Below are 21,020 nucleotides of genomic sequence, written 5' to 3'. Positions count from 1 at the left end.
ATATTTTTTATCAGTAACTTCATGTTTCTGTTAATCAATATTTTGATCAGTAACTTCATGTTCCTGTTAATATTCAATATTTTTATCTGTAACTTCATGTTCCCGTTATTAGTAAATTCATGTTTTCGTTATTATTCAATATATTTTGATCAGTAATTTCATGTTCTCGTTAATATTCAATATTTTGATCAATAATTTAATATTCCCGTTAATATTCAATTTTTTGATCACTAACTTCATGTTCCAGATAATATTAATCGATTAAAATCAATTTACAAATGAAATATATTATTCTATATATAAAAATATTTGAATCAATCGTATAATTGTTCCTCTATATAAATAAGGCCTAGTTAAAATAATCGTATAAATGTTCGCGCATTTGTAGAAATAAAAACATATTCAAAGTAAAAATAGGATTTGTCATTAGTAAAACTTAAATTCTTTATGAACTAAAATTGCATTGTGTCTAGTTAAAAATTGGAAAACTAAAAATAAAATTGTAAAAGAAAGAATATAAGACCTTAAAATGAAATTATAAAATTTAATGTCACAATAAAAAAAAAATAGAATTTATAGTAATAACCCGTAAATTCGTACGAATTCTTGTATGGTTACCCGTGCGTTCGCACGAATACTTGTGGTACGCACACTTTTGTTTTCAAAATGTAAATAAGAAAAAGAAAATTGTTTTATCAAAAAAGTTTATTATTTTCAAAAGAAATTCATATATTTAAAAGATAAAAAATATTTTTATCAAAATTGTTTTACATTAATATTATATATTTCAAACTTGTATATATTATCTTAAAAAAAAATATTGTATCTTAAATTAAAAAAAAATCAAAATAATAATATTAGTACTATAAATAGTTAAGATACAATAAAAATAATTCGTGTTTGGAATTATTTGAAGAAAATATCATAATAGGAGAATGCAATTATTTGAAATAAAAAATAAAGAACTTAAAATTAAACATATGGATAAAGAATAACTAAAATCAATAAATAAATTTAAATAGTAAACAACTTAAAATAAAGAACTTAAATCAAACATATGAATAACAAAGTATCAAGTGGAATTATTTTTGCGTGTTAATAATAGCCAAAACATTTTGATAATAATGAAATCTATTACTGAGAATTGGATAACACGTGTTAATAACAGCCAAAACATTTTGATAATAATGAAATCTATTACTGAGAATTGGATAACACAACAGAAGTAAAATTAAAGATGAAGTTCTTAAATGTTGTTCACAAACTATTATTCTATAACTTTAAAATTAAAAGACTTCACTATCCATTCAGTCAAGTTGTGTAGATATCTCCAAGTTCTCTCATATGATTTTCTCCATTTATATCGCCCTGCAAAATAAAAAACACTTGGATTAAAATGATTTCATTGTCATTACTCATTAGACACAATATAAATAGAAGATAATATATAGTCAAATGTCATGAAAAAGTCATTGTTCTAACAGACTATATCTTTTCTGTAGGACGAACTTCTAACTGAACCGATGCAAAAAACTTCAATGCAATTCCATCCACTGTCACTTCTATATATATTCTTACGGCATTGGTTTGGCTGAAATGGATTATATCCATACGGCATTTTGAAATCCACTACCAACAACACCCATCGGCGGATTTGGTTATGCCCTTGATCAATTCTGTTTTGACATTAAATCAAACCTGATTAATAACATTTTACAGGTGACAAAAGAAACAAATCATGCAATCATTGAGGCAAATCTGTTTATATATTTACCAATTATAGTTGTGGTGCTTCCTTATCTTCTTACCTAGAATTGGCTGAGCATTAACATGCACTATGGCAGATTGGCAGGCAACAAATAAGCAAGTATCTTCCCTGATCCCGTCTCTGCAATTCCTATTAGATAACGTCCCTTCAAAGTCATTGGCCAACCTTAGGAGTGAATGGGTGTAGGTTTAACAAATCCAGCTTTTTAAACTTCTTCCGGTACATATTCTGGATTAAATTAAATCAAAGTTGTAAAATGAGTAGAATATTACCATAACAATCTATATGTACCACTGTTCTCATATTGCAGTTATTGTGTCGCATAATTTTTAAAACTCGCTATCATTCTGAAATACGACATTTAGAACAGTGTGTTGTCAAATATAAAGGTTAAATGGGCGCTATAGTATTGTAGATAGCGAAATTTGAACAAAACGCTAATGTCCGTTACTTGAAATTTGAAGTGCATCCTGATAGTTTATAAAACCGACACTTTCCTGCCAAAGAACCAGCAATCCATCACTATTATGCATAATATTATTCAAATGAAATCATTTCCTTTATATCAATAAAATATTGTTCAAATTGAATTGAAATTGTTTTTGAAAATAATACCTGTCCATCGGGCCGATAACATACCGGAGTCACTATATCTAGCACTTCAGTCCAATCAACAACGTGGCAATAAAATAATACGGGAACCGGTGTCGTACATTCATTTGTTTCTTATACTTCACATGTTTCAAGGTTCAGAAACGTTATGGCAAGGTTCTGCAGCTGCTACAAGCTGGAAATTCTTAACCGAAGCCACCGAAACCCGTCCCTTGAAATTCAAGCACCAACATTGAAGTAGTTCATGCCATCTAGGTGCTTTGTTTTTCAAAGTCAGTGGTTCTCTTGCAAAATCAGTGCAAGTTGAGCCAAACTCAACAACTTCTGGCTTCTTTCCTTTTGGAGATTCTCGCTCATTAAGACAATTGCTAAACTCCATGGGAGTAGGAGCAGTCCCTCCTTCTTGGACTGAAGATATCGGAATTAAGTGCATTGTACACCGCATTCGCATTGGACCTCTCGTACGAAGAAGATTAAGTTCATAAGATATTGTTGCTACTTTAAAGTTAGCAGAAGCAGCTCTCGGATGTACTTGTTTCCGATAGACCTTTTGATGCAACTTACAACTCAATGGAAGCGAAGAATCATGTGGAGGACCGTCCAAGATCGTGAACTTAGTGCCGAGAAAATTAGACCTGTTCATTGCTTAATGATCAAGCAGATCATGCTTGGAGTTGCTAATAGCAGCATTCAGCCAATGTGGAGCTTTAGCAGCAGCAGAAGACCTGAAGAACATAAATCCATCAAATCTGGATAAGTAAAATCGAGGGGGTGAAGGAAATTAGGCTACATAAAAAGGTCGGTCAAAATGAAGTTGAATAAAAGAAATTTACAGCAAATAAGAAGCATTAATATCAGCTAATGCCCTCTGCGTCGAGCCTGTCCATAATGTTAGACCTTTTGATAAAACAACCAAATATGTCATCATTCAAATAAGAAAAATCACTGCCAGTAACAACCAAACAACCAACAGGCAAATTGTTTCTTCGCATACCGTTTTCTCTTTGGTACTTCATTATACGCTGTTTTTGCTTACAATCAATGCCTCCATCCTGAAACACAAGTAAATAAAACACGAATAATACTAACTCTAACTTGCTAAAGAAGAATTTTATATGCAAACTATGAAAGTTGAAATAACTACCATCTGATACTCCACGTCTAGTTTTCCCCCAATCTGTGAAATTTGCGATTGTGTAGATGCATTTAATCTACAATACCATGGGAAAACACAATAGATACATAAAAAAAGGGATTTGAAAATGTTATAGGTTTGACAATGCAACTGATAAACTACCCACCCCACTCCAAGACACAACTCAGAGTCATGCAATTCTGCTTTAACATCATTTGCACTTCTCTTAACCATCATAGGCACACTCTGAAGATTAACTTTTGGAGCTGTATTCTGAGTTGCCATCGAGAAATCTTCACTCCCGGGTAAGTCAATCTGTTCAACACCAACAGTTTTGCTCAAAGAACTAATTTTCACTGCTCCCTTATCTGAACTTTCAGCAATAAGATTAACATCCTCAGTAGCTCCTAAAATCAAAATTCATTAAGAAAAAAAACTAATCAAAAAATTGATATTTGTTGTTCCTGAACTGTTCGCAGGACCTGAGGAAGATACAGTCTGCATTCTCTTTCTTCCAATCCGGTTTTTTGTAAGCTTGAAATGTATTAAAAGAATCATATTAGGAACCAAAATGCATTTAAATCATTGTTTTCACACGTTTAAATGCAAAAAACAAAAATATAAAATCATTTTCCAACAACACAATACAGAAAAACTTGAGGTTAAAGAGATTGTTTTGTAGGTATAAAATCATTTTCCATTAAATAATCAGGTCTCAGGCACATCCATAAAATAATCCTGCTGCAACGTCTAAATTTATAAAAACAAACTAACAGAAAATTGATGAGGAGACCAACCACAAAAGGAACACATGCATAATCATGCAACTGGATGTAAAAAAGCTCAAACATGTATGAGATATAGACAACTATAAAGAGGATTGACCTGGTCATTTCCTCCATGTGAGTTTGCCTCCAGTGAGCAATTGAAATCCTTCTGTTAGTTAATAATTGCTCACAAATGAAATAAATAAAGTTCACAATAATTAGAAGCTATAGCAAAATGAACTATATAGCATACTAAAAGGGTGAAAGAAAAAGGATATAAAACCTACAGAAAAAAGAAGCTGCCTCATCTTTGTATCCCAAAGTCGTAAATAGCCGTCAAGTCCTAGAAAAATAAAGATCCACCAGTAAGTCTAGCAATATCTTTTTCTTCTGCAGAAATTATCTTCTCCAACTCTTTCAACCTATAAAGCTCATCCTTTTGTGGCACTGATGGAACTTCGAAGGAGCCGAGTTGTTTTGTTGCACTTGTAAACTTTCAACTTTTAACAGAAGGTTTTGAATAGCAAACCATTCAAAACAAAAGTAAAGTAGGAGAAACCAACACTATCTTTTACTCATCAAATATATCAATGGCTCCAAATGACATCTCCACCGAAGATCGTTCTTCAGTGGAACACGACAGCATAATCCCATTGGCTTACCCGGATTAGCTTGACAAATTTTAACAGTATATCAGGTCCTGCAAATTTCCTATCATCAAAAAGTAAGATTCAAAAAGCACGATTATACATCGAAATCCATAAAATCAAAACACATAAACTGAACCATAGTTTTTAGAAGATACGAAGCGACATCTTTTAGGGTTTCGTTACCCATGTCACAGTTTTTTGCTTGTTTGTAATTTGTTAAAAAACGAAAAAACAATAACAATAACAAAATCAGTCAAAACCCTAACAATTAAATCAACTCAACAACTAACCAACTGTGGCAGAATCACATATGCAACTTCCGATCAGTCAACCCCATACGAAGCGGCATCCTTTTGATGTCCAACAACGATTTGGAAGAGTAATAAACAAAGAAAAATCATAACATTAATGTTTTTCTAATGAACATGAAGAACAAAGTGAGAGAAATCAAAACCAAATAAAATGGAAAAACCAGAGAATGAAGAACGAAGTGATTTTGAAACACAGATAAAATCTCGCTCTACACAGGTTTTATCAAAGAATGATGAAGAAAGGAAGGAGAAGACGAGGAGCAGTGGAGGAGAAACCTTACCCGTGAACAGTTAACACACCGTGAATCTGCGAGTCTCATCGCCAGAATCGCATCTACTCCGTCGGAAGATGGCTCAGTTTTCAACACAGAAAATGGGTTAGAGAAATAGCAAAGATGGTAGAGAGAGATAGCAAAAAGAGTGCTCAAAGGTAATGAAAAGACTTGATGAGTAGGGAAAAGACTATATTTGTGTTTCCAAGAAAGATAGAAATATAATATTTGGAAAAGCTTATCTTTGGCTTTGTTGAGCTCAGACGTGTCATAGCATGGAGCAAAGAAAAGAAAGTAAGATATCCACGTGGCACAACATAGAAGCAAAGGGGGTAAAAAGGTATTTTCCAGATCAGTTAATTTTCTTATATTGTAGATTTGCTTCAAAAACAAAAACGGTTTCTCAATTCATTAATAATACTATTTTTTTTTTTTACAATTTTATTAAATAAAATATGAGAGCTATTGCATACATTCCGTTAAATATAGTCCAATTTATGCATAGGACACCAGTTAAAAACCACTTCCACTACTAAATTGCTATTAAATAGGACACTAAATTGCTATTATTGTTGATGTTGGTAAGTTGTGAATGAAATGAATCAACAAGATTTAATTCTTTCAAGTTTATTCTTTAATTGTATTTATATGTCAGTGTAAACAAGATGTTTATAATTTGTAAATCAACTATTTTATTACAAAATAATTTTCATAAAAATTTAATTTTATTATATTTTTAAATTTAAAATAGGTGTAAATAATCTATAAAATATCAACTCTATACAATTTTATTATTACTACAAGTTGTCGCACGCTCGCGAAAAAACGAACAGAGTCGCCACCAATATATTTATCCCATAAGGGAAAGGAATATCAGAAAACCTAACAAATGAAGGAACAGGGTCTTGCGACCAGAGAATCTAGGTGCGGGAGTCGGTTACGCGAGGGGAAGGTGCTAGCACCCCTCACGCCCATCGTACTCGATGGTATCCACCTATGTTTGTTTCTATCTAAAGGGTGTGTAACTATGTCTATGTCTATGTCTAAATGCGAATGAATGCAGAATGTAGGGAAAATAAAGAATTGTACTCGCACGGGCCCTACCCCGCTGCCTACGTATCCTTTTTAGGAATCAGAGTTACCGTAGCTCGGCTCACGATTTTCTGTTTGTTTTTGTGTTTTTTAGTTGGGCGGAGTTAACGCTCGCGCTCTTGCATAAGGGGACAGCCTAGGATGCAGTGGAGCGGAGATAACAATGCCCTTAAGAGGAAAAAAAGAGAGATTGGTTTGTGTCTTTTAGGGTAATTCCATGATGACGAAAACCTACTACAAGGCTTCGCATCACTTCCTTACTTTGTTTTAAATCTGACCATTTATTAAGCGTTTTAAGTGTTTTTGGTTGGTGTTTTTTATGGGGATTTAATTTTGTGACTTAGATCATACCAAAAAGAGTTTTGTTTTGCATATTTAGAGAATGCACATCGAGGCCTACGCCACAATCGTTTCTCTAAATAGCGGTTAAGAAATACATCGAGGCCTCACACCTCAATCATTTCTTCTCCGCTAAGTAAAAGAAAAACAAAAAGAAGTTCTTTTGTGAATATTTAGAGAACGCACATCGAGGCCTACACCACAATCGTTTCTCTAAACAACGGTTAAGAAATACATCGAGGCTTCACACCTCAATCATTTCTTCTCCGCTAAGTAGGAAAGAACATACATCGAGGCCTACGCCCCAATCATTTCTTTCTTACTATGAAATATAGTAACGGTATGATCTTCATCGATATTTGTTAAGTATTTTAAAAGGGAGAGAAAAAAAAGAAAATGCAAGAAGGGAACTAATTCCATGTTCTAATCTAAGTTGTTCTAATTCCTATTTATGTACAAAAGGAATCTAAAATGGTACTAACGAAATAGGCCTAAAATAAGGCCAAAGTCAAGCAACAAAGTCACACAAAAATTATATAGAAATCAACATGTAAATGATACAAAAGCAATTCAAACATTAGTGCAAAATTAACCTAAAAATGCTACTATTTTTATGAGCTTTTTTGAAGTGTTAAGAGAATTCTAAATCGAACCTAAAATATACTAAAATCTATCAAGCCTAAGACTAATGTTTTTTATGCATCTTTTTATCAACAAAAGGCTACCAAGATGGTATTGATTCTATATATTTTTAATATCTAAAAAAACTTGAACAAAAATCTAAAAGGAAAAAGATTAAGGTCTAATGTTTGAAGTCAGGGGGGTGCACAACCCAAAACTATGGTGCAGTCAGAAGGTTGTGGCCCAAAGCTTGGTTTTTTGTATAGATTTTTAGCTGCATGGGCCAAGGGGGGGTGAATGGAAGCAATTCGTTTGGCCCAAGTCAATGATCCATCAGATTCTCAGATTATCAGATATTTTTTGTTCAATTAACACCAATTTATTCTAATCAGATGTCATTAATTCTCATTAATCTCAGTTAACACTTAATATCGGTTAATTGCAATTAATCTTAAAGATAGCAAAAGAGAATTAGGTTAAAGTTGTGTACCGATTGAACTTCCTCGTTCGTCACCTTCCTCTCACCCACGAGCAAAACGGCGCTGGAAAAACCCTTTCAAACTCCGCCGTGAATCTTCCCGCACCCAAAGAAACGGCGCTAAGGCCTCGCTTCAGAATCTCTCATCTCACCCAGCTGCGTCGGTGGCGGCGAACTCCACCTTCTCCGATCACATTCTCGTCTTCTCCGACGTCTCACTCTCTCGCTCTCAGTTTCTCCGCTTTTGTCTCCGATTCAATCTCTTTGCTCACGTCTCTGACCCCAACAATTTGTCTCCGACTCAACCCTTCATATCGTCGCCGGAGTGTTGTCCGGCACGTCTTCGAAGCTCGGGTATGATACTATTTAACTTCTGCAATCTTCTTCTTCCTCTTTCCGTAGGTACGCTAACGTTCACGATTGTTGCGAAACTGTCATTACAGATGAATTGCAGAGAAGTTGATTGAAGATATTTCTTGAAGAATTGATGCTGAGGTGATGAAGCCAATTGGAGCTACAGACGCGAGAACACGGAGGGCATATTCAGGTGAGTCTTCGATTCCTCTCTTCTCGAACCCTTCTTCTTCCTCAGTTTTCTGCGTGGGTGAGATGTTGTTGTGCGTATATGCAGATTCGTGTTGATGATGTATGTTGATGTAGAGCGAGGGTGATGATTTCTGCAGAGCCAGTTCAAGGAAGATGATGAAGGTTGTTTCGTTGTTGACAGTTGAAGAAGATGATGGATTTAGGGAGTTGGAAGATTGGGGGAAGAAGGCCGTAGAAGATGAGATGTGAAGACGAAGATGAATGTGGAGGGATTGTGAAAGTGGTGAATGTGCAGTGTGAAAGATGATGGGTGAATGATGCTTCTGCAGATGAAGATGTGGTTGATTGAAGGTGATTGAAAGTGATGAAAATGGAGGTTCGTGTTGGTTGATGAAGATGATGAGAGGCTCTAGGTATGAAGATTAAAGATGGAAGGAGAAGAAGTTTCAAAAGATGGTGAAGATTAGAGCCCAGGAAAAGATGGAGGTTGGTCTGTTATATAGAGGTTAGTTCCAAATCCTGTTTCGCTGAACCCTCTTCTTCTTTTCTGTTTTCCGTTATAAATTGGTTATATGAGTGAGAGAGTTGGTTAGAAATCTGTTATGGTGGTTATGATTCTGTTACAGGATGTTAGTATGGTTAGAGGTTGGTTACAAAATTGGTTATGCTGTTAGGATTAGTTACCTGTTAGTAAGTTAGTTGGAATTCTGTTTTATGACAGTTACTTAAAGGTTGGGAAAATGAATGCTGAAATCAGTTATAGAGGTTTGGATGGTCAGGGAAAGTTAAAAGGGTAGTTATGGGGTTTGTTAAACTATATTGGCTTTTAATATGTAATTGTGGGTTTGTGCAGATTATGGAATGAAGACAATAGGCTGCAGGGGTTGTTAACTTGGTGAAACTGTTGTTGCTTTCATCTCTGGTCTGAACTGCAAGACACGAACCGAAACAGGGGCCAATCCCTCTTGAATAAACTGCTTCTTGTTTGAAACTGATGCATTGTTTCAATTCTCTTTTCTTTTCCTTTTTGTTGAATTCTGAATAGCATGAACATGAGTGTGTTGATTTGGTTTATGTGGTTATAAAATTTTGGTTTGGAAACAGTAGGTAGCTTAAAGATTGACAACAATTTTGAATTGAATGGCTGTATGTATGCTGAACCGTATGTGTATTGTAATGAATGATTCTTTGCTGTTATGGCTCTGTTTTATGAGTTTGTTTGGAACTTATTTTGGCATGAATGTATGTAGTGCTGCAAATAGAAGTGGATATGAATATGTGTGTGGATTGCATTTGGTTTTAGATTGATATGGATTGTATTGTTGCAGGTCTGGTGCAGTTGGTTCAATAGCCATCAAAACGTAAGTTTGCTTGATTAAGTGGTAACACAATGGAGGTGAAGTGGAATTGGCTTGAAGGATGAAGAAGGAAGTTTAGGCTTACGGTCAAGCTAGGAAGTATATATTTTTTTGATGTAATTTTTGGTAATGAATTATGACTCATGTAGTAGAATAGGACCTTTGGATATGGTGTGGAAAACAAATATTGTAATGGGGTATGGATTGGATATTTTTGTAATGGATATTGAATTTTTTATGTAAGTTTGTAATGAATAATGATGTTGAATGAAACTTGAAAGGGTGTTGATGCTCTTGTAACTCTTGTGACCTCGATGATCCATTTTCAATACGCAAAGCATTTCCCCTCTTCTTGCTAGCCTTTGACCGATACCTTGCATCTTAAGAAAGTTTGGTTCACTCTTTTGTTGTTGTATTTGTAATTCGATCCCCCCGTAACAATAAAGCTTTGAAGGAATAATTGAGCATAGGAGAATGCCTTAACACGAAATCCAGTGAACTCAAAATGAAACAACAATCTCAGACACCAAGCATAAGTAACTCTAATCTCTTGATACCCACGGGAATATAGACCTTAATCCTTCGAACTTGGTACATCTTGAGAGATAGTATCTCTGTATCCTTTGAATGAATGCGAGAGCCTCAAAGCAATATAGGAACTCTAATTCTTCAAGATCCTTGATCCCAATACCAGATTTATTTATTAATGATGCATGATGTGTTAAATGACCTAGTGGAGGTATGCAGATGAAATGCGAAGCTAAAGCCAGTTAGGAATTAAAGGGTAGGACAAATTTGGGGTATGACACAAGTTTTATAGCACTAAAGTGTGCATGGCAACTAAGGGTGGGAATAGGCCAGGCCGACTAACAGGGGCCTACGGTCCAGCCTACATAGGCCTAGGTCAGGCCAGGCTTTTTAGATAAATAGAAAAGGCCTAGGCTTTTTTATAAGCCTATTTAGCTAAAAAGGCTAGGCCACAGGCCACATAAAAAGCCTTTTAAGCCTAAGAGGCCGGCCTATTTAAATACATATGAATAATTTTATTATTATTATATTATATTTTTTACTTTGAATTAAAAATATAAAAATAAATTTTAGTTATTTAGAAGAAATTATGAAAATAAGATGAAAAGAATCTTATGAACAATGTCATAAGTTGTTTCGATAAGTTCTCTCAAACAAATAATATCACAAAATTTATGCTACTAGGTAAAATCAAATAAACTAATGCAAACAAACATTTAATCTCATTGATCTTTTAATTTGTTAGTCTATATAAAGACGAGTTGAATGACTTATTTACAAATGTTCAAATGAAATAGGCTTTTAAGTAGGCTAATAGGCCAATCAGGCCTTCAAAAAGGCCAGGCCCAGGCCAAAAAAATAAGCCTATGATAGGCTACAGGCCAGGCTTAGGCTTTGAATATTATAGCAGGCCAGGCTCAGGCTTGGCAAAGCCTAGCTCGGCCCAGCCTATTCCCACCCCTAATTGGCAACATATAAATACTTTATTATACTTATACATTTTTATATAATTTTCATTAACAATAAAAGTTAAATAGCCCAAAACCGTGCATAGCACGGGTAAACGGCTAGTTTCATCCATATTGTTATAACTAAATACAAAACATACATTTTTTTACAAATCTTAGTAAATCTTAGTTCAACGGACACAAATCTATATTACTATATTCTTACTATATTCATCGTCATCACTAGAGTTCAAATGTTAATACTTATCCTTGTGTGAATTTATAATAATTATTACTATTTCTTTACATAAAAAATACAAAACATAAATTCAGTCTGAACAAAGGGGCTTATAATATTCCAACATATAATTTTAAAATATGAAATTTAATATTCCAATTACATTATTTTCTTCCTAAAAACCACAAAACATCCTTAAATAATCCACAAACCAAATCAAAGAGGACAATTGAGACGGTAACTAGGTACAGCAACAAGCTGAACAGCTCTAGGAGCAGTGAGACCAAACACATCATTCATATCAAGCTCACTTGGTTTCATTCCATTAGGCAACTCCCAATTGAAACAATGAAGCAAATTAGCCACGGCTATGTCCACACCATACAGTCCAAGTTGCATCCCTGGACATGACCTTCTTCCTGACCCAAATGGAATGAACTCAAAGTTACTTCCTTTGAAATCTGGCATACCCTCATTCAAAAATCTTGAAGGGTTGAATTTCTCCGGCTCTTCCCACGCGTTTTTGTCACGTCCAATCGCCCACGCGTTTATCATAACGCGTGTTGACTTTGGGATAAAGTAACCTATGACAAAAAATTCGAGTGATAAAAATGTTACGTGTTAATGTTAAATTTTATAAACAAAAATAACAATAAATATTTGTTATTGATGAATAAAAACCTGAGACGGTAGTGTCTTCTACTGTCTCGTGGAGAAGTAGAGGAATTGGAGGGTGCAGTCGAAGTGTTTCTTTGATAATGCATTTGAGAAATGGTAAGTTTTCTAGATCGGTTTCGTTGAATCTTCGATCCAATCCTATAACATCGGCAAGGTCTTGTTGAATCCTTTGAAGATCTTTTGGGCTTTTCATGAGTTCGGCCATTGTCCATTCTATCACTGATGCTACTGTCTCAGTTCCACCAAACATCACGTCCTACATTAAAACATGTCTGAATATGAGAATAACCTAGTTGAATTTAACAGCTAGCTAACACATATCTAGTCATATTTTTGCCGGCTTAGAAGAAATATAAGAGCATACAAATATCAAGAAGTTGAGTGTCATTAGAGATGAATCTTTAGACAATATATCTCGTAGACATAAAACACAAATGATACCCCCTCCTCCTATGGTACCGTTATAAAATCAAATAACCTTTCAATAAGGTTGTGTCAGTCAAATTATCATCACAACATAATTGACTTGCAAATAGTGGATTCTACTATATATAAAAAATTAAGCAAATAGTGATTTTATTTATGTAAAGGAAAATAATGAATTTAAATTTTAATAAAAAATGATAAATAAGTCTGAAAAAAGCTTAAGCGGTAAAACCAGAAGAAGAAAATATTATACCAAATCTTAGTATCTTTTATATAAAAGTATATAATTATTTTTATACTATTCTAAAAAATATATATTTTAAAAAGTAATTTATTTAATTAAATATAAAATAATTGAATTGGAAATAAAATAATGTATATAAAGGAAAAAATCAACAAATTTTTGTATTCCTTTTATATTTTAGAAATGTTCATATTAATGTTAATTTAGTTGGTCCAGTGGTGATTGACGCTGGACTTGGTAGGGAGAACCACGGTTCGATCCCCCGCAACTGCGATCGGGAGGGGGATGGAACCACTTGATGCTAGAACTCGCCCCCGAACCGGACTAAACCGGTGGTATAAAGCCGGAAAAAAAAATATATCAATCAAACTTTTTTTTATTTGTATTAATATGGACATAATATATTTACAAATTCTATTATTGTGTTATAAATATAAGAAAATTAATTTTAAAATTTTGATTTTATCGAATAACTAATGTATTTAATTTATTTGAAATTATATTATATTTGCGATTGAAGAAAGTACCGAGGGATAGAGATGATTTGTATAAATGTGTAAATCAGGTACTTTGTATAAATTTCTTTGACTCAATTATAAAATTATAATTAAATGTTTTCTTGACTCAATTATAAAATTATAATTAAATGTTTTTCTTGACTCAACTATAACAAAAAATAATAATTAAATATTGGTAAAAAATTAATAATTAAATGTTGCTGCAAAATTTATAAGTTATTTTTAAATAGTGTTTTGAGAATAATTTCTTTAAAATTATAATACTTGTTATAAATATTTAAAAAATAAATTAGGGAGTTTAATATAAATTTAAGGTGTTTATTTTGTATATGAAGATTTCTAAAACACTCTAAATTAACATGTTTAATTTTAACTTGTCATCTCCCAATAATAATAAGAGGCGTTTTAGAATAAAGAAATAAATAAACAAGATATTTTACCATGATAAGCGCTTTGATATTATCTCTAGTAAGCTTGAGCGTGGATTGTGAAGTTTCCGCAGCATTAACACCGCTCTCATCAAGAAACGCCATTAATTCATCAACCATATCTTCATCACCTTCATTCTCACTATCTTTATTCTCCATGCTATTCTTCCTCTTTGTCACATGATCATCAATTATCTCATCAATAAACACATCAAGAGCTTTTCTTGCACTAGCCAATCTTTTATTGAAATCCTGTCCATTGAACCAACCCAACCAAGGAAGAAATTCAGCGATGTCGAATGCTCCGAAAAGCTTAGAAAATTCTTGCAAAATTCCCATAAATTCATCTTGTCCTTTATTGAGATTCGACCCGAACGCAGCCTTAAAGGTGATACTTCTCGTAAGAGAGAATATCAGTTCACCTAAATTAACAGGCAAACCTATTTTCGAGGCAACGGTTTGAACCGTTGTCTCGACTTCCTCTCTTACGGAAGCCCAAGATTCAGCCCGTTTACGGCTGAAAAGTTTCATGACACATATCTTTCGCATTTGCCTCCAAAACGGACCGTAATTCGCGAACGCCATATCGGCCTGGTCATATGTTAGGTACGTAATTGCAATATTGGCCGGCCGATTCGCGAAAACACCATCTTGGACTTGAAGGACTTCTCGGGCCATTTCAGGAGTCGAAACGGCCACAATGTGGATGACACCCATTTGTAGGTGGCAGAATCCGCCGTATTTTTCAGCCAGCTTGGCCATACCATGGTGAGTTAGCTGGTCCATCATCAACATGTTCCCTATGATGGGTAAACCTTTTGGGCCTGGTGGGTATGGGAGTTTTTTCTTACGAAAAGTGAGTGAAAAGATAACAAGAGTTGTGAGAGTGATGAGAAGAAAAATAAGAGTTGAAGGTTCAACATGTTGAAGAACGAACTCCATTGGCATTGTGGTGTGTGGCTGGATTTGGATGGAGAGAAGCGTTTATAAGCATAGAATTAATACTTTTTATGACTCAATTTTAATACTTTGTATCCAAAAAGAAAAAGATTTTATGATTTACTTTCCATTTGAAGGCCTGATATTTAGAGCAATTTGATACTGTTTTCCTTTTCTTTTTCTTTAATAAATCAATAATTTTAAATCGCGTAATTATTTTAAAAAATTTCCTTCTTTTGTTATTGAAAAGGTAAAATAAAAATGGAAATTCCTCCAAATTAATTCAACATTTAATTTTTCTTAAAATTAGTATATTAAAAATATCAACATGATATTAAAGATGACATGTTTCCGACCAAATTGTAAGATATTTAAGAGTTTAAAAAATAATCTAAAACTGATTTAAGGGTAGCTACTTTAAATTTTGGTTGAAATGATTTTTTTGGTTAAATTCTACTTTTTTTTTTTTAATCGAATTTTGAATTATCAAAATTCATTCTTCTATAAATCATAAGTTTAAAAGAAAAAAAAAACATTTTTAATGTTTTTTAAATAATGTTCATTATAATAATTTGAGCAATGATATGATGACACGGAATTTTTACACATGTATTCTACACCATATCATTCATGTGAGTGGTATTATTAAATTGTGTATAAACCCAAATTTTGAGTTAATAATTAAAATATTAAAATATTAAAAAATAGTAATATTATTTGGTGTACAAATAGTAATTCTCTAATAATTTACATAGATATGAATGTTGTGACAGATTTATGATAAGACTAAATAGGATAAGATTAAAAATGAAAATATTAAAAGAATTTGACGCATTCTTTTGTTGAAAATGGTTGGAAAACCTTTATAAAAGATTTTAAGACAAAATTGATTTTGCGTGGCGGATGGAAGTTTTGGCGTAAAATAAATTATGTTGATAGGTTTTAGGGATGTAAATGGATATACATGGGGACGGATACTATGATATCAGTGTCCGCCCCATTGGATAAATACGGATATTTACAGATATCCATGGATAATACTATTTTTTTAAAATTATATTTTAAAAAAATTATTTTCAACTTTTAAAAACACAAAACATTATTATCATATAACATTCATAAAATTACAAATCTATCTTATTTTAACAACAAAAGACTTTTTACATCGGGCGAAAAGCACATTTTACATCGGGTCTGAGTCCGATGTAAAGTCAAGTGATGTAGTAAGTCAAAGACATTTTACATCGGTTAGCAACCTGATGTAAAAAATACACCTACTACATCGGTTGAATACTATACCTGATGTGAAATAGAGGGTTAATTCTATTTTTTAAAAATAACTACAATATTTAAAGTCGGTTGTCTTAATGGCCAGATGTAAAATATAGGTTATAACATCGGTTTCCTTAACGGTCCGATGTAAAATATAGGTTATAACATCGGTTTCCTTAACGGCCCGATTTAAAATATAGGTTTTTACATCAGTTGCAAGGCGCATCCGATGTAATATGTTTGCTATCTTTCTTAAAAAATTAGACTATTTAATAGGTAGCTATTTTTCATATTTTTTCAACATATCACATGACCACATTTAGGTCGCTATTTTCATATTTTTCTAACCATTGAAGAGTAATTTCATTGCACCAAATAACTAGGATGCACATATATATTCTTCAAATTAAATAATTTCAGGAATTGAAGAAATAAATAGATGATAGTTTTTAACTTAGACTTACTATCATTGATGTTCAGTAACTTAGTCAACAAACAAGATTCAGACGATTTTTAAGCATATAACAGATTAATTGATCCAGAAAATATCTACATCACCCTATAATTCAAAACAAAACAACACCAATATCATTATTAGTTCTTGCTCTATACCAGCATGATCCTCAGCTAAATTCTTTCTTTCAGTGACAGAAAATTCCAAGCTAGTTTGTAATGGAAGTCATATATGGTGGAGTCTACCAGACCATAATCTTCAAGAGCTTTTACAGATAACCTGTCATTATGAACATATTTTAGTTAAAATCATAAGCAAATGCTAAGCGTGCCCATAACAAAATAATATAAAAATAAAAGAACTGACTTGATGTCCAATGGAAGCTTGAGCTCTCTTACTAGTTATTCAATATGTATTCTCCTCTCATCTAACCTGCAATTTAAAACCAAATTCAACATTTCTTAGCATAACGTAAAAACTCATTAAAACCAACCTATCACTTAGCTAAGTTAGCTTTAGTGAACTAGCATTATAATTGTTCTAAGCCTCGCCAATTGAGTCTAACTTGTTTGATAACAACCAATCATGTCACAATATCAGCAAATCTCATTGAGTTAACGTTGATTCCAACATGTTCAAGTGGCAGATCCAAACAATTCTGATAAAAATGAAATTCTACAGCATCAAATTCAAATGGATTTTAATTTAACCCATATGTGTCCTTTAATAAGATAAGTAAGAGTTACTTTCTCTAATGTACAAAAGTGAATATTTCATTTTAGCATAACATCTATCCCTCCCACCATTATCTTTAATAATCACATGTTTAAATTATTTAATTACGCTAACTCTTTTATGCTTTATGAAAATTCTAAAACCAATAACAGGAAATCAATATCATAATCATGATTTCTTGTCAATGGAAATACATCAAAATCAAGTTGAACAAAGTACTAGAAAATAAAAGTTTCTATTAGTATAAAAGAAGAATAAAACCAATCTTGGGACACAAGTTCTCATATAAGCTTTAAAAGCATCCAGTATCCAATGAAAATCTCAATTTTGCATAGATTCACTATGACTATTAATCAAATCTACACACTACTAGTGTATCAATTGGAGTCATAGTGATCAATTTTGAAATCTACACACTAATAATCAAATAACAAGCACACATAAAAGAGTTTAAAAATCAATCAGTTTGAAATCAGATTCAAAATCATTTTGCATACAATTAAAACCAACTTTTAATCACCTATTATTTGAGTTACAAACTTTCTAATGCCACAATCTATTTCCTATGCCATATGAAGATGGTTCTGTGAATTACCCATCTGAGGAAAATTAAAAATAAGTATTTGGCAATCACAGAAGCTATGGTTTACAGTGTTGGGAACATTCTTTTCAAACATGATTTCTACAATTTCAAATAGTTGGACATGGCATGGTGCTTGACATGTGAACATGACCTTGCATTAGTTTAATTTCAATGAAAAAACATGAACATCTCTCTGCTAGGAAGAACTGTTATTAGATTCCAACCATAACACTTAAATTAAAAGCAAGGTTGGATCCTACTGGGGCAAACAATACTTCTAAACAGAACATACATTTTCTAAATTAGGAATCAATAAATTGCTGAAATTTCAAATCACAAAGGAAACCTTTTGAACATACTTAGTAAAGAAGATACCTGAAATTTAAATTCAACCAGGATGGCGATATAAGATTGGTTACCCCTAATGAAGGACCTGAAATATTTGGCAGCATTAGACTTAGAGAAAGGGATTGTCTAAGACAACATCATAAAAAAACACAATGTAAAGATACTGCAAGGCCTAATAAACCCGTCAAAACCATTGTCCTGTGCTTTTAGCAAGCTTGAATATGGATGATAAAGAAATTCGTTGTACCGTAAACATAATTGAAGAAGCAAATACCCTCCCCAAAATTAAACACATGTTGACTATTTAGAACCCTAAACCCTAAACTTGTAAGAGATTCACGAAATGTAGGAGAACAATATGTGAAGTGAGTCAAGCTTCCGCCATCGTGCTATGCAGTGGCAAAAGTGACTGTACGCAACCCAATCGTCTCAAATTCCTGTGCTAAAAACCAAAACACACAACAAATTCAGAATAAGCAAAAGCAATACATTCACATTTACAATCAAATTCATAAGCAATTTCATTTTTGTTGAATTTAAAGATAGCAGAATGATGAGTTAGGGTTTTAACCTGGAAGTGGTGGCAGGCATGGAAAACAAGCGGGACTGGATGCAGTTAGCAGCGAGTGGCAGTGGACGGATGCAGGGAAGAGGAGAAGGAGCGACCGGTCGGAGGGAGTTTCTGGTTGTGGAGAGATGAATAAGCGAGATAGAGATACAGATTGTAACGCTACGGAAGGACTGTCGACATAGGGACTATCAATGGAGGGAGTTACGGATACGGAGGGAGTACTGACTGTCGACAGAGGGACTGTCGATGGTGGGAGTAGCAGTGAAACGAAAATGAAGATGGAGGGCACAATAAAAATGAGCGGCTGAAAATGAAAACCAAATAATAGGGTTTCAGTGAAAACATTTCACATCGGGTACAAATCTAGGCCCAATGTGAAATCCTTTATAACAAAACTTCTTCCTATTTACAAAACTACCACCGTGTAATTTTTTCTCTTTAGTGGACTTATCACATCGGTGCAAATTTAAGCCCGATGTGAAATCCTTTATAACAAAATTTAATTTTATTACCAAACTGCCACTGTGTTATTTTTTACATCAGTGGAAATAAATGTTTGATGTAAAATTCCAAAATCAAATATTTTTCACATCAGTGCAATTAAATGTCTGATGTAAAATGCTTTGACAAATATTTTTCACATCATATATCTTAAAACCTGATGTAAAATCTTTTAACCAAATATCTTATTTTTAGTAGTGTACAAATAGTAATTCTCTAATAATTTACATAGATATGAATGTTGTGACAGATTTATGATAAGACTAAATAGGATAAGATTAAAAATAAAAATATTAAAGAGAATTTGACGCATTCTTTTGTTGAAAATGGTTGGAAAACCTTTATAAAAGATTTTAAGACAAAATTGATTTTGCGTGGAGGATGGAAGTTTTGGCGTAAAATAAATTATGTTGATAGGTTTTAGGGATGTAAATGGATATAAATGGGGACGGATACTATGATATCAGTGTCCGCCCTATTGGATAAATATGATATCCTTATCCGCTAAACGGGTAATTCACGAGTTTTAAGGTATCCACGGATATTTACAGATATCCATGGATAATACTATTTTTTTAAAATTATATTTTGAAAAAATTATTTTCAACTTTTAAAAACACAAAACATTATTATCATATAACATTCATAAAATTACAAATCTATCTTATTTTAACAACAAAATTTCATCACATTAATTTCCTTCATTTTCCCCAAAACATAATATCCATACATTTTATTTTTAACAAAAAAAATGATATTGTGAGTTATGGTGGAAGAGCATACGACGGAGGAGTAGAAAGGATGACACTGGTTGGACGGGTAAAGAGAAGTACTGATTCGTTGGACGGTAGAATTGTTAAAGTGAAGTAAGGAGTATAGAAGAAGCTTAAATATAAAATGGCCAATAAGATTTGTATGTAATATGAAGGTTTTCTTTAAATAATTTTTATATTTTATTAAGGGATACGGATATCCGCGGGTACGTGTAATATTTAACTCATATCCATATCAATTAATAAATAGATATTTAAATATCCATTTATTTTATCTGTGGATATCTATTAAACTACCCGCCCCGTACCCGTGATGGATTTTATCCGTAGATATCCACGGGTATGGATATTTTTGCCATCCCTAATAGGTTTGAATTGATATGTAATGACTTAAGCAATTTAAAACACAATTAAGATTAAAATCTCAAATTCAATCAAATATACAAACAGATGAGTGTAATGAAATCATTGTCAAAATTAAACGAGAAATGTGATTTTTACAATAACGGTACTATTAAGATTCTATAACCATAATTTTCAGTTTACTCTGCAACAAGATAAAATCGAATTTCCAATTCTAACAACACCTACAATTTTATAATAAATCTCTATAAAAAAAAACCTAAGGACATTCAATTTCTAGAAAGCAATAAATAACAACTATTTCTTCTTCTTTTTCTTTTGATTAATTGGATGATTAGAAGTTCATCTTATTCATGAAGTTTGGAATGGAGCTTGATGAACTTTCATCATAAATCTACCTTCCAATTGATCATTGATCATTCAAGGTACTTTGGATTGATGATAAGTTTGTTCTAAGTTAGCATGAAGAATGATTGAAGTAACAGACCAATCTCCTTGTCTTTGTGCTTGATCGCTCCTTGGTTT

General features: G+C 32.9%; 3 protein-coding genes and 1 long non-coding RNA gene across 5 annotated transcripts; all 4 read right to left on the bottom strand.

Annotated features, from left to right (window-relative positions):
- Window positions 1–2,394: 2,394 nt before the first annotated feature.
- Window positions 2,395–4,775, bottom strand: LOC131607099 (uncharacterized). Of its 2 annotated transcripts, XM_058879138.1 has the most exons (6): window positions 4,401–4,775; window positions 3,682–3,922; window positions 3,525–3,591; window positions 3,375–3,432; window positions 3,214–3,277; window positions 2,395–3,105 (listed from the first exon to the last, which is right to left on the bottom strand). In XM_058879138.1, the coding sequence occupies exons 2-6, from the start codon at window positions 3,798–3,800 to the stop codon at window positions 3,027–3,029; spliced, it is 387 nt and encodes a 128-aa protein (XP_058735121.1). In that variant the 5' UTR covers window positions 3,801–3,922; window positions 4,401–4,775; the 3' UTR covers window positions 2,395–3,026. The 2 variants fall into 2 exon arrangements, with proteins under 2 accessions (XP_058735121.1, XP_058735122.1); XM_058879139.1 differs by lacking the exon at window positions 4,401–4,775 and having other exon boundaries at window positions 3,682–4,218.
- On the bottom strand, window positions 2,511–3,023 carry LOC131605217 (tubby-like F-box protein 5). Its single transcript, XM_058877601.1, has one exon. The coding sequence runs from the start codon at window positions 3,021–3,023 to the stop codon at window positions 2,511–2,513; it is 513 nt and encodes a 170-aa protein (XP_058733584.1).
- Window positions 4,776–11,773: 6,998 nt separating the features above from the next.
- On the bottom strand, window positions 11,774–14,915 carry LOC131607098 (cytochrome P450 84A1-like). Its single transcript, XM_058879136.1, has 3 exons — window positions 13,969–14,915; window positions 12,344–12,596; window positions 11,774–12,246 (listed from the first exon to the last, which is right to left on the bottom strand). The coding sequence occupies exons 1-3, from the start codon at window positions 14,902–14,904 to the stop codon at window positions 11,879–11,881; spliced, it is 1,557 nt and encodes a 518-aa protein (XP_058735119.1). The 5' UTR covers window positions 14,905–14,915; the 3' UTR covers window positions 11,774–11,878.
- Window positions 14,916–16,647: 1,732 nt separating this feature from the next.
- LOC131607097 (uncharacterized) lies at window positions 16,648–19,179 on the bottom strand. Its single transcript, XR_009285197.1, has 4 exons — window positions 18,859–19,179; window positions 18,315–18,729; window positions 16,988–17,053; window positions 16,648–16,900 (listed from the first exon to the last, which is right to left on the bottom strand). It is a non-coding gene; the product is annotated as an uncharacterized LOC131607097 (long non-coding RNA).
- Between the last annotated feature and the right edge of the window lie 1,841 nt (window positions 19,180–21,020).

Source organism: Vicia villosa, linkage group LG5 (genome assembly GCF_029867415.1).
Source record: "Vicia villosa cultivar HV-30 ecotype Madison, WI linkage group LG5, Vvil1.0, whole genome shotgun sequence".
NCBI lineage: Eukaryota > Viridiplantae > Streptophyta > Magnoliopsida > Fabales > Fabaceae > Vicia > Vicia villosa.
The sequence above is the reverse complement of the archived record's forward strand: the minus strand, read 5'-3'. Positions and strand labels throughout refer to the sequence as shown.